The following is a 12852-nucleotide window of genomic DNA, read 5'->3' as shown; positions in this document are numbered from 1 at the left end:
ACACATTTCTGCTACACAGCCCACCTTTGTCTTCATGGATCAATGGAAGTACATTTTCCAAGTGCACCCAAACCAAGGCCTGTAGCCTTTTTTTCTTTTTTTTTTAGATCACTGTTTTCCACATTATCTAGATGAGGGCCAAGAAGCCAGACTGAACCTCACACAGTTATGGTACTTTCAGCCTCTGGAGCCTTGTGAAGATGCCTGTTCTGTTTGCTGGCAGCATCTCTCACCACACCTCACCTTATGCTGCAATCTCTTCAAGCTTGCTTGGTTTTGAGCCAAGTGATTCAGGCCCTTCCCTAAATATATCATGAGGAAATGAGGAACAACTGGGATTTACCAACCATTTAAGACAGAGAGAATGTCATACCAGCAGAGTAAAACACATTTCTTAAGAAAAAGCTATCCAAAAAAAGGAGCATTTTGCAACAGAGCCTATAATCACCCATCCCAAACTCCTGAACACTTACCAGCAAGTTTGTTTCCTGCTCAGCCTCAGGCATGTAGGGATACTGAGTATAAAACATGTCATTCCGCACCATCTTTTTCCTCATTCTGCAGGGACCCTCAGTCATCTCCAGCATCCACTTGTCCAGGTGGGATCCGATGGGGGGCCCCCACAGCCCTCGCTCTCGCAGTAACTCGTACTCAATTTGAGACCACTCCTCAGTCACATATTTCAATGCGTTCTGCTGACGCTGAACAAAAAGACATTTGAAAATGAATGGCATTTGGAAAATTATTCTAAGAATGAAACCAGAAATCGTTTTGGAGAATTTCCTGTCCTTACTTGCACAGGAGACAGAAGTTAGATGAAGCAAAGATTGGTGGGGGTTTTTTTTAACAAATTGCTTTGAATGACCTGCTTCTCTCAGAAGTTATTTCTTAAGATTTATAGCACGTAGCTCAGCAACCAGTTTGAACCAAATGTCTCTGGAAATGTGTGGCAGACACCACAGGGTGGAACAATTTCATTCTGGAAGGCACAGATCAGCCACTTTCTATCACTGCATGATACCATAAGATTTTCTTTGTTACAGTGAAAGTAGCATTTTGACACAATGCTTCTCTACATTTCCTCTCAGTTTTTCTACGATGCTTTGGAAAGACAGTGTACTTCCCATCTCTTTTTGTTCTCTGCTTTGTTTTTTACGCTTCTAAGGAATTTAAGCTTCTTAAAAAAAATTCATATTTAACATGTGATATTGGTACAAGAATTTTCATCTACAACCAGATCAAAGTGAGTTTCCTCATTTGTTTATTTGATTCTATCTAAAAAACTATTAAAAATAACAACTGCATGTAAACATCCAAGCATTTCACCTATGAGAACCCAATATTTCACAAGCCTCATACTGAGAAATGGCATTGGTATAACCTAATAGGCCAAAAGTATTAGTGTCAGGTAATTAACGCTGCAAGCCATCCATACCTCCTGATATTCTTTATACTGCATATCTACCAGGTCCCGAACCACTGCAATGTGAGTGAACATCCACTGGGAAATTTCCTAAGACAAAAACAAGGTGACAGAAAGAATAACGTTTTATAAACAAGAGTTTGTTTGGATGAAAAGTCTATGAATACATCACCTTGCTAAAGTTGATCACAAAGAATAGCTCCTTAAAATAAACATTCAGAACATTCCCAAACAGCCAAAGATTGGCATTGAGAAAGACTACTTTTCCCTTCTTCCTTTTAAGAAATATTTTGTGGATGGTGCCTAGTTCTCTGGAAATCCTCAAGACACCCATCCCTCCTCACTTTGTCCCATGGTATCTCTGTTTTTACTTATTGCTTCCTCTCCTGATACAACCAGGAACAGTTCCTGTCAGCTCCGTTCGTTAAGGTCTTCCCTTTCACTGTATGCCTGCTCACCAGGAAAAGAACTGAGAACACTGAGAATTCATTAATTTCTCAAAGTCACTGACTAATTTTCAGCTCAGAAAGAGAACTAGCAACACATTTTTCCACAAAACTTTCAAACCCCTCTTTCCATCTTGAGGGCAGGATGGAAAAAAAGATCAACATTTGCATCACAGCTTCCACTGCAGTGCAGCATTGCAAACTGAACTTAAGACCCAGACCACCACAGTCATGAACCAGAAGTAGCTGAGCAGTCTCACCAACAGTGAAGGGCTAACTCTTGGCTTAATGTTACAGATATGCAGATGGACCAATTAAATTAGGACAACAGAAGCAAGATGCCCAGCCTGGATAGTCAAAAAAGGGAAAGAAAACCAAGCACACGATATTATTTCACACTCTGCAAGATTCCCCACCTTGGGATGTTTATCACAAATCCTGAACATAAATTGCTGGATTTTAAACTGCATGTTATTACTTGACAGAAATTACCTGTGTAGAGAGATTGTGTTTACTCAGCCCACTCTCCTTACGGTTTCTCCTGGAACCAGTCAGTTTAGAGAGGCCAAACCCACTGCTGACTCGTGAAAGTTTGGACTGTGTGGTTGGAACCAAAGCCTCTCCTCTACTGATGCATTTTTTCTCATGAGCTGAAAAACAAAGTGTTTGGAGCATTTTTTAGAGGTTTTTTTTCCCCCCTCCTCTCCCATTACACTCATTTTTTTAGATAGAATGATCTTTTCTGTTGCTTCAAAAAGGTGTAGCTCTACTTAAACTATTTCTGCAAATATACTGGCCATCAGGGAGATATTGGCGAAACATCAGCAACATCACCCATGAACATAGAAATACAGAGACTGCAAAAACAAGTATTCCAGGTTTCCAAGTATGTTTTCTGTGCATCCAGGTTAACCTCAATTACTTCTGAACTGTGAAATCATCAAATGAAGCACATCTATGGAATCATAATTTCTGCTATCTAAACTCCTGCTAATTCAGTCAAGTATCAGTTGATCCTTATTACATGGATGCAGAGCTAACTTGTCTGTAACTTGTCCACCAGGATTCTCAGGTCCTTTTCCTGCAGAACTGCTCCCTATGCTAAACAGATTTCCCAGCCAAGAATTAGTCACAGCATCACTGCTGCTAGAGAACGACTGCTCAGCCACTCATTTCCCATCTCATCACCAGACCAAGAGTTTGCAGGCTACATCCAGACATGCTCAAGAGGATCCCCCTCCCTGCCTGACACATCTAATCCTGGGAATGGTAACACAGGTCACCCCAATCCAAGGGCTCAAGGGGAGGAGCACAGTGCCTCTACCACTGTAATCCACAGTATGCTATTTCCTGACTCACAGGAGGCCCTGTGCACTGGAATGTAAGAATATCCTGTTTATGGTCCAGTTTCTGAAGGATTCTATGTCACACATTGCCAGTTTATTGAGTATTTACAGCCACAAAAAAGTTAAGCCTGTATTAAAATATCCAGTGCATACGGTTCATTCTGAGGAAATCCACCCTTCAGAACAGACAAATCCTCAGTCCAGACTTACCCAAATGATTTTGCCAACACTTTAAACTCGCTTCCTCAATAAAAGGTCTGGCAACAGTTATATCCACTTGGCCACGATCATTGACAGGCAGTGTCACTTTAAAAACTTCTTCCAAAACCTGCTTTTTACTGTGGATCAGCTCTGTCCATACTCTGTTTATGGCTTTTAAAAGAAGCTGGCGACCTGCATAAGTACAAGATCACAAACAGCAAGCTCTCTACAGTGCTCACAGAATTGGTATTTTTACAGTAGTAAAATGAATAATTTCTTTGATTACAGTGTAGTTTCTCCCCCCTGGAATGATGTGTGAAATGCCTCTGGCCAGGGTGCCTTTTTTGCCATTATGTATGCTATTAGAAAGCATCTAACAAATAATTTTGGCAGATTTTTCTCTGTGAATTTGAAACATTGGCTCTGATGAGTTGTGACTCATCTCCCACACCCATCTATTAACAAAATGAGATTGAAAAAATCTTATAGGAGTCTGCGTCTATAAATACATATGTAATTCTATACATACATTATGCTTCAGCATTCTTACATAAAATGTGTGCCTAATTACCTGCATAAATATTAAATACTCACATTCAAGAATCACTGAATACTTTCTTTCACGGCTAGTTCATAAATTTTCTTTGAGTCAAAGATTGTAAGCATACCACGAAATTGCAGTTGTATAGTTTATACCATATATTTCTTACCTTAAAATGAGCCACTTCTATTGCATTTAAAACAAGTGCATATAAAACTGTATTTCTAATTCTGAAGCATGTCCAGAAAACAATGAAGAGCTCTTACTATTTTAACAAAACAGTAATTTATCACTGTACATTATCAATGTATCTATCTTGATATTTCCAAGAGTCGTGCCCCACCAGAGAGTAACCGGGTAACACAGACAAACCACAACCCCCTTCCCCTAGCCAATGGGGTAAAAGATTAGTGATGACAATACAGAATTGGCTTTATGAGACATCTGTAGCTTTGTCATTCTCAGATTACCTTCACTGACATCTTGATTGTAGACTCCATCTGGTTCTATATCAGAGGGGATCATAATGTGCCAAGTTGTCATTCTGGCTTCTGCTTCCAATCCAAACCCATCAACATTGCTACAAACACAAAATGGATTAACAACCATCAGAATAAAAAGACACAAAACACAAGCCAACATAAAACATTTGATAATGTATCAGACTGACAAAGATTAATACACACTACTACAGCAAAGAATCTTCACTTCTGACCATTTGAGTTCTGACAATCTGTGGTCACAAGCTGAACTGAAGGTTTAAGAAGAGATGATATGCCATGGATACCGGTGTCACTAGAGGAAGATGGCGATAATTGAAGAAACACAAAACAGAAGAGGCCAGAAATGAAGAATACTGGGGCTTGATTACTGTTGCCAAGTGTCTTTGGATGAAACACAAGTTGTGCATCTTCTTGGAAAGAACAAATAAAAATGCCAGGCTGGCATTTGCAGCAATGCAGGGTATCTACGGCATTTGTCACAGACACTTGATTTAATGCATGACTGCCCATACTCAGTGCTATACAGAAGAAATAACAAGATATTGAACTTGTATGAAGTGATTCAACAGACAATAAATCCAGTGACAGAACCCTCTGACTATTAATTACTTAGCACCAGTGTTTCCTTCTATCTTTAGAACGTCTCAATTTATAAAAGGTTAACAACAAAATAGTTGGATAAACATATTTGTCAGTATTTAACATACCTCTGCAAAAGGAGGTAAAAATGTTCTCTATTTCCAGGATCTTCAAACCTAATTTTGTCTCAAAATAAATCTCTAAAGTTTGCTTGCAACTCACTGTCTGGAAAATTATAAACACTCCTCCAAACTTGCAAGGTGAGTAAAAAAAGGGGTCATTTTAGTACTTCCCAGCCGTGGTTCTGGAATGCACTTCTGCCTGAGATACTTACCTTCCCACATGCAGATTAATCAAGCAGTGAGCTAGGCAGCTGATGAATTCCTGATCATGATTTCCAGGTCCCAAAATTAAGTTCCTGTTCACAGTAAGGACCCTTAGGGAATCAAGGAGAGCCACTTGCTGAGGAACAGTTTTGTGTGCTCTTGAGAACTGATACAGGATGGTTCTGTTCAGGCAATGATAAATGGCATCCAGTGAGAGTCCCTGAGATCTTCTTTTTGACTGATGGGAAGTAAAAAAACATGATCAGAAGTAGCAGCAACTCAATTTCCTGGCACACAATCTTTCCTTGATTGACCCAAGCTCATTTCCAAATTGGCATTTTACTATAAGTGTCAATTCCATGAATTTCAAGGACTGAAATGACATTAATGACTAACACTTAGAACTTAAACATCTATAAAGATGCTGCTGACTTCTAAGAGTAAGTCTTCTAACTATCTCCAATAAAAGCGTGTGAGGAATGCCAAGGTAAATTTAGGGAGCTTCTCAAAATTCATGTGAGGCATATTTTATTGTTTATTTTGAGGAACTTCCAAAAAAATAATGTGAGTTCTTACTCAACTGGTCTTCACAGAAAGATGTGCTAAGAAATCTCAGTAAAGAGAATCAGCCTGAGAAAGAAAAGCACATTTCTGTGCTAACACAAACATGTATCACTAGTGGATTGTTTAGTGACATCACTCCATGAATTTCAACATAACCTCCAAAAATGTTTTTTTCAGGCAGGGTAATACAACAGCCCTGTTACCTGTGCAATGAGCTGGATTATGAAGTCCACAAGAAGCTTGGATTCTCTGTTGAACATGCCCTGCCAAAGCTTATCTACCACACGCTGTGTAAAATAAAACACATTGTTCACCAGCACTTGGTAGCTTCCTCCACTTGTTATAGGCAGAGATGCATCTTCACCTAGGTAACAAAAAATCCCAAAGTTTTTCACATTTATCAAAAATCCACATCTGCATAAATACATTCACATTAATTTATGCTTTCTAGACTTCCATAAAAGAGAAAGAATCAGTCAATGAAAATTAAAACCTCATGGCTTCCCTACAATAGGACTTTCCCTCTGATGTAAGCAACCATGGTTCTGAACTTTTATCTTTTAAAAAATGATTCTGGATTTTTAAAACATAATTCTGGATTTATTTTATTAATGCAGTGCACCCACAGGAAGACAAATTATGGCTGAGGGGAGCCTTACAAGCAAGGAAGAGCAGAAATGCATACAGCCACTCATTACACCTGGGATGGAGGCAGAGCAGCCCAAGAGCTCCTGGGAAGTCCAGCAAGCCACCAAGAAATGTGACCAGGCCCCCTAGGCTATGTAGTTTTTGTGAATAACCTATTTTACAGCTTTGGCACAATCAAAGTAGGGAAGGAACATGCAAGCACATCAACACCATTTAGACATCAAATGAAAGGGCAGGAGAAAAAAATTAAGATGATCAAGTTGCAACACAAACAGAACACCAAAAAACAAAAAGTCACTGAATCAAAAGCTGGTGTCCAAATCAATAGATTGATTATTACACTTTGCTTTATTACCCAATAAAACATCAGCTGCAAGTAGGTGGTCCATCACTCCATCCAAAACATATGTCTGAAACTCTTTCTGCTGGGTTCGTGTTGATCTTTCAGGAGAAGCCTAAAAAAGATATTAAAATAATATTAAGATAATTAGTATCTCTGAGAAAAAAAGAGGGAGAGGGAGGGTGTTCTAGGTGATTTCCTTTTTTCTCAGCTCCCATGAACTACGTTTTTTGGCTCTAAACGTTCTGTCTCAAGACAAGTAAAAAGTTTTGGTTTTATCAAAAAATTTAAGCATGCACATTGAGTCTACATTGGCTGCATGCAGTCTTGCAAAGTAGGCATTATTCCTGTTTAAATCCAGGAAATTTATATTCTGCCATAATAGGAACCGGAAAAGGACACATTCTCAAAAGGTGCATGAAACTGTCCACTATAAACATATAGTCAACCTGTGATCACTTCAGTTGACACAAGTCATCTCCTCCATTAAACAATGAATAAATGGGAGAGATCAAATGTTTAAGTTGTATAAGGAGAAATAATAATAAGCTTAGCAGTGTGTACCTACCCACACCTATCTATGCTGAGGGACCAGTAACACTGACAAATGATAACAAGTTAAAAGAGCTGTAAAGAACTGCAGCCACTTGAACATGGTATCAAATATGCCTCCCAATGTCTGTGGATAACTGACATCTTCTAACATTTCATTTGTTTTTGCTTTGTTTTTGCAAAGAGGTGCCTAACTGCCCCAGAAAATTTGTTAGGAAATATACAAGCATGCAAGCATGCTCCAAAATTCCTGCAGCTTTCAAAAATTTCAGGGGATTCAGCAACATGTAAGAGGAGGTAACTAACAGATAGGTCAAGGAGAATGAGATATGATATGAACATTTCAAACTATACTGTCTGAAGGTGCAAGCAGTTAAATAGTAACTGAACTCCTCACCTCCCAGTTTCCCTATTAGCAGGACAAAGCTTTCTTCAAGTGTCATGAACTTCAGAAGTTGATTTGCAGCATGATAATATAGTTATTTTGTAAGGTTTTATAGTATATGGCCCCGTATGTCCTTTTATCTAACTGGCACCATCAATGGCACAATTTCTTTTTATCTAATATATGAACAGAACCCCTAACATTTCTGCAGGGGTTTTATACTATCATATCATTAGATGTCATGATTGGAAAGGTGTTTAACCATTGAATCACACTCCACAAAAATAAAACTCAAGGAAAGCTGCAACTCCTCATGCTGGTTTTCCAAGCCATTAAAGAAAGGTGAACAAACTACTCTATGAAACACTAATGTTTCTTTTTTTTTTCCACTCTTATTCCATGACAATTTCACGGAATCTTGGCTCATCACTAGCCTAACTTGGTAAAGTAATAGAAAAACAACGTTTCAGGGAAATAAGATGTCACAACTAAGCTCAAATAACAAAAGCAAACCAAAACACCAACTCCAAAGGAACTGTACCTCTAGCAGAAGATCTACTAGTGGAGTCTGTTTGCTGGCTGGTGTGAGACACAGGTTATCAATGATCATCACACGCATGAAGTCAAACACGAACTTTTTGGCAGGGTGGTTGGTCAGGTAGGTCTTGGTGCCCACATTGCAGTATTCTGACTGGCTCCTATTCATGCCAGAATCAGCTGCAAAGGCTTTAAACTCTTCAGCTGGGGACCCAACTTCATCATCGAGATCAGTGACCTGTAAAAACCAGCATGTTAAAACTGTAGAGATCAGCTAATTAATGGCAATTTCTTTACTTCTTTGTTCTTTGCTAGTCTTTCTAAGGGTATTTCACCTCATATTTTGCTTCTTAAGAAGCCTTTTTAGAAAATTATGATGTTCAAGATCAGTTCCCCAACATGAAAACATCCAGTTTTGGGTTCCCAAGGCAAACAGTGACCTGGTATGAGTTACATTTCATGCTCCCTGACCAACAGAATCACTTGGGCAATTTCTAGATACTTGGATACTTGGCAAAAATAAATGTTCTCATTGCAAAAAAAAAAAAAAAAATTTAAAAAGAAAAAAGAAAAAAAGAAAAAAGGAAAAAAAAGTTTTGAAAAAATTATTAACTAAAGCAGTTAAAATTAAATCAAGACAGAAGCCAACTAAGAAAGGCCATCAAGCTTACATAACATAAAACAAAAAAGGAACTGAGCCTTTTTTTTTCTTTTAATACAATACCTTCATCAGAGTGCAGTTATGGGTAAGCCGGTTTCCCAAAAATCTCTAAAGGAAGAAGAAGAAAAAAAAAAGGGTCTCCAGAGCTTTCCCATTTCTGATGAACAGAAACCTTTGAAAGGCTAGCTCTTAAAGAGGACTGTAACAAAAGCACAAACAGTAATGAAAGCTGTCAAATCCAGAAGACTGACATTTATGCAACTCCCTTCCTTAAATGAAAGAGGAGACAATGATTTCGCTCAACAGGCTTCTTGCATCACCAGCTTACATGTCAAATAACCAAATGTTTTGAACATTTGATCTGCTTTAGAAGGAGAGTGTTTTCAAGAAATTAAGAGAAGCCCAAATACATATTTTTTCTACTTTCAATAGCAATCTCAGAAAAGCTGAAAAACCTTTTAAAAAGTTAAGAATCTTCTCTCAAGGCTGAATTTAGATTATACTGTTTTGTTACAGAAATCTGGCTGTGATTCAGCTATTTCACCAGGCACTGATTAGTGCTACACATTTGGGCAGACAAAAACACTGGAGGAGTAAACCAATTTGGAGTGAGGAGCACTCCAAACAGCAAACCCTCAAACAGCAGAAAGCTCAAGTTGCCAGGCAGCTACACAAAATTACAAGGGATCTAGTAGTTAAAGCCTGCTCAGAGACACAAGGCTCCTCTAAAAACCCTGTACAGGTGGATGCCAAATCAGCATTATCAGTTTGTAAGTGGCACTTTTTTTGAGAGAGAGCAAGCTCCTAGAATCTACTTTAAACACAAGTTTAACAAAAAAGAAAAAACTACATGTCTTTATGAGGCAGTCACCAGCAGGCACTGTTAAAAATTGGTCTCCCACTTTGTTTGACAACAAAACAATAGCACACCATCAGTAATTACCTCTTGAATTTTTTTATCATACTCTCCACAGTTCTAGCATTTGGCAACCTTTATCCTTCCATGTTCTTAATAAAATTACTTTTCGATGTTAGCTAACGATATCTGCTTTTTTCCTTTTTATCATATTCTAGAAATTCTATCATTTGCAAATGACATTAAACTCAAAGAAAACTTCAGGCAGCAATGCAAGCGAAGTTGAATTCACACCCTCTCCTGGCTTGAACTCAATCGTTTCAGGAAATACAAGAACACTGTTTTGTGGTTAAGCCACAAAAGCAGAAATGGGAAGTGTGCGGAAAAAGAGGTTTTAGGTTTCATCACATCCTCCACAGCAGAGGGCTGACTCAGTCTCTTTTGCTTCTGTAAATCTGAGCTAACAATTTTTCATATGACTGAAAATAATGGTTCACTAGAAAATAAGCAAACTGTCTGTTGCCCCGAAAATGCTGCTTCTGATGTCCCTGCACAACAACTGCCCTGCAGTTTAACTGTCCCTAGTTTAACACACTCTTTTCTCAGTTCCATAACCCAAGTACAAAACATCCAGCTCAGCCCTGATGATGACCTCTTGTGCAAGGTGAATAGAGCTTTATCTTGGTATGACTGGTAATTGATAAATCCTCAAAAGTAACACTCATGTGAAAAAGAAAACAGGCAAGTAGTTGGATTTCCTACCATCTCAGAGTAAGGTCGGATGTTGAAAGGAAATACTGTTGCTGCCAGTGCACACAGGAACTCTGGGCTCATCCACAAGGATATGAGGTCAGGTACATTGTGATACAAATACCGAAAGAACTGCATCAGGGTGACTGGATATTCCCGAAGCCAAGAGCCTTCTTCCTCTGATTGCCAGGGCTGAGTTGAGAAACAAACACCAGATTAGCACAGACAGCACCAATCAAAGAATACTAACTTCAGAAAGGAAGAGCATGCTTTCGAGCGCATCTCAAACAGGAGACCAACCACATTTTACAACATATCCTTGACTGTAAGCTAAAATATGTGCCTATCATATAATGACTCAGAAATATTGGAAAACATGACCAGACTGAAGCCAATCCAAAATGTGATGGCACAGCTGAACACGCCTGGTGACAGCACACAAGACACAGCACTTGTCGTAAGTGTACCCAAACAGGTGAAGACCAACCACGATGGTGTGTCACCAGCAGAGAGACAGAACATGTGATAACAGCAACAGGTATTGCAACAAGTACATTTGTCCAGAAGATGCTTCTGGACACGTTACCTTGGGAGAAACATGAAAACAATAGAGAATATAACATACACATGATGACCCAAGAGGTGACAACTAAATAAGTGCTGCTTTTCAAGCACTTCAGGAGGCAATTTTCAGCAGATAACACATTCTGGCTCCAAGGAAATACAAAATTTTCCCACTGAGAAACCAACTTTCCCTACTCTTGACATTAGATTCGAAGATGAGAAGATGACACGTTTCTCTGGCAGTAAATTAATTTCCTCTGGCATGGGGCGATTCGTAGTCACGGACTTCTCTGCATGGGGAAGACTCATGAAGGAAATCTGTCCCTCACATTGTTCTGAGCAGATGGGATACAGAGTCTCAAACATTCTCCCATGATGTTAATTGGGAAAGAAATTAAATTAGCTCTGCCAATTGTATCCTTCTGCTTTCTTGTTTTAGCTGCAGCTAAACAGAAACCCAAGCCTTTTTGTGAAAAAGCAGTGTTAATTTTGTGGCTACTAATATTTTTACAAATACTGGGAAAAAGTAACAAAGAATGCCAAGAAAATTACAATTTTCACACAACTATTATGAGCCTAACTCACAGCGTATTTTGTCATTATATATATATATATTATCTAACAAAATATATATATTACATAACAAAACCTTGACCTTCCTAATTTGGCTTTTGACCACATGGAAAACTTGAACAACATAGTATACTGAAATACAAGAAAAATTGTTTATGCTTACAGAATTCAGCATGCTCCTCAGCATTCCCAGTAACAAGAAAGCAGCTTCTGTGCAAACACTGTGTATTGAGGAGGTAACAGTGCCACAGGAGGCAGGAACTCCGAATATGAATGTCCAAATGGAGTCTAAGTCAAACTGTAAGAGGTGAAAGAGAAGAAAAGTCAAGAAATCATCCCTTTCTCCTGCACAACTGTATATTGCTATTTCATTACATATACTATGTACTCATTTGGCAATAGATAAAAAATTAGTTGTTTTACATCCTCCAAAATTTACCACTGAACTTCACATGGTCACAAGTCACTGAAGAAAATTTCTTTCAACCATGACCTAATGAAGCTGCAACTCTCATCCTCTCACTTCTCGTAAAGTATGTAAGTGTTTTGAAACAAAAGAATTGTCAGAACATGTGCTGCACAATCAACTTAGTTGACTCACATCTAGCAGTAATACCCACATGGTATCCCACAGAAAAAAAGAAGATATGAACAACACAAACAAATCAAGTTGTATTTTCCAGCAAGTCTAAATTAATCAAATCAATTAAAAATGAAAAGGGACCAAGTGTCCACCTCTTGCATTAAGAGTGCTACTAAGTAGTTGAAATTAGTTTCAGCATCATACTTCAACACTGTAGGCAGAGGAGTGAGTTCTACCTCACCATAGCACAGTGCTGAATGTGCTGTCAAGTATTCCTCTTGAGAAAGGAGCCAGGCACCTTCGGGTTTTAAAGTTTTACTCAAACTTTTTTGAGTTCTCACTCATAAATAACTGTCACCACTGCACCCATTCTAAATAGGCACCTGGTTTATCAGGAGTGTGTGTGGCTTTTCTTCATAAAACACTACCCTGGGGTTTCCTAGGACTGTTGTAGGTCATATAATATCTACTCAC

At 38.6% G+C, this 12852-nt stretch overlaps 1 protein-coding gene across 8 annotated transcripts in view; it reads right to left on the bottom strand.

Moving 5' to 3' along the window:
• Positions 1 to 12852, bottom strand: part of WDFY3 (WD repeat and FYVE domain containing 3) — a 156118-nt gene that overhangs the window by 23699 nt on the left and 119567 nt on the right. For 5 of the 8 annotated variants that reach the window (XM_015624781.3, XM_033513386.1, XM_033513388.1 and 2 more), the window contains 12 exons: positions 11959 to 12093; positions 10671 to 10850; positions 9116 to 9160; positions 8396 to 8629; positions 6933 to 7032; positions 6133 to 6293; positions 5374 to 5603; positions 4428 to 4537; positions 3426 to 3608; positions 2362 to 2519; positions 1436 to 1513; positions 474 to 701 (listed from right to left, as the gene is read on the bottom strand). In XM_015624781.3, coding sequence (XP_015480267.1) covers positions 474 to 701; positions 1436 to 1513; positions 2362 to 2519; positions 3426 to 3608; positions 4428 to 4537; positions 5374 to 5603; positions 6133 to 6293; positions 6933 to 7032; positions 8396 to 8629; positions 9116 to 9160; positions 10671 to 10850; positions 11959 to 12093 — 1842 coding nt within the window. The remainder of the gene's footprint in view (positions 1 to 473; positions 702 to 1435; positions 1514 to 2361; positions 2520 to 3425; positions 3609 to 4427; positions 4538 to 5373; positions 5604 to 6132; positions 6294 to 6932; positions 7033 to 8395; positions 8630 to 9115; positions 9161 to 10670; positions 10851 to 11958; positions 12094 to 12852) is intronic. The other 3 variants (XM_033513389.1, XM_033513385.1, XM_033513391.1) reach the window with 1 other exon arrangement.

Source organism: Parus major, chromosome 4, assembly GCF_001522545.3.
Source record: "Parus major isolate Abel chromosome 4, Parus_major1.1, whole genome shotgun sequence".
Classification (NCBI taxonomy): domain Eukaryota; kingdom Metazoa; phylum Chordata; class Aves; order Passeriformes; family Paridae; genus Parus; species Parus major.
This window is presented reverse-complemented; position numbering and strand designations above follow the sequence as displayed.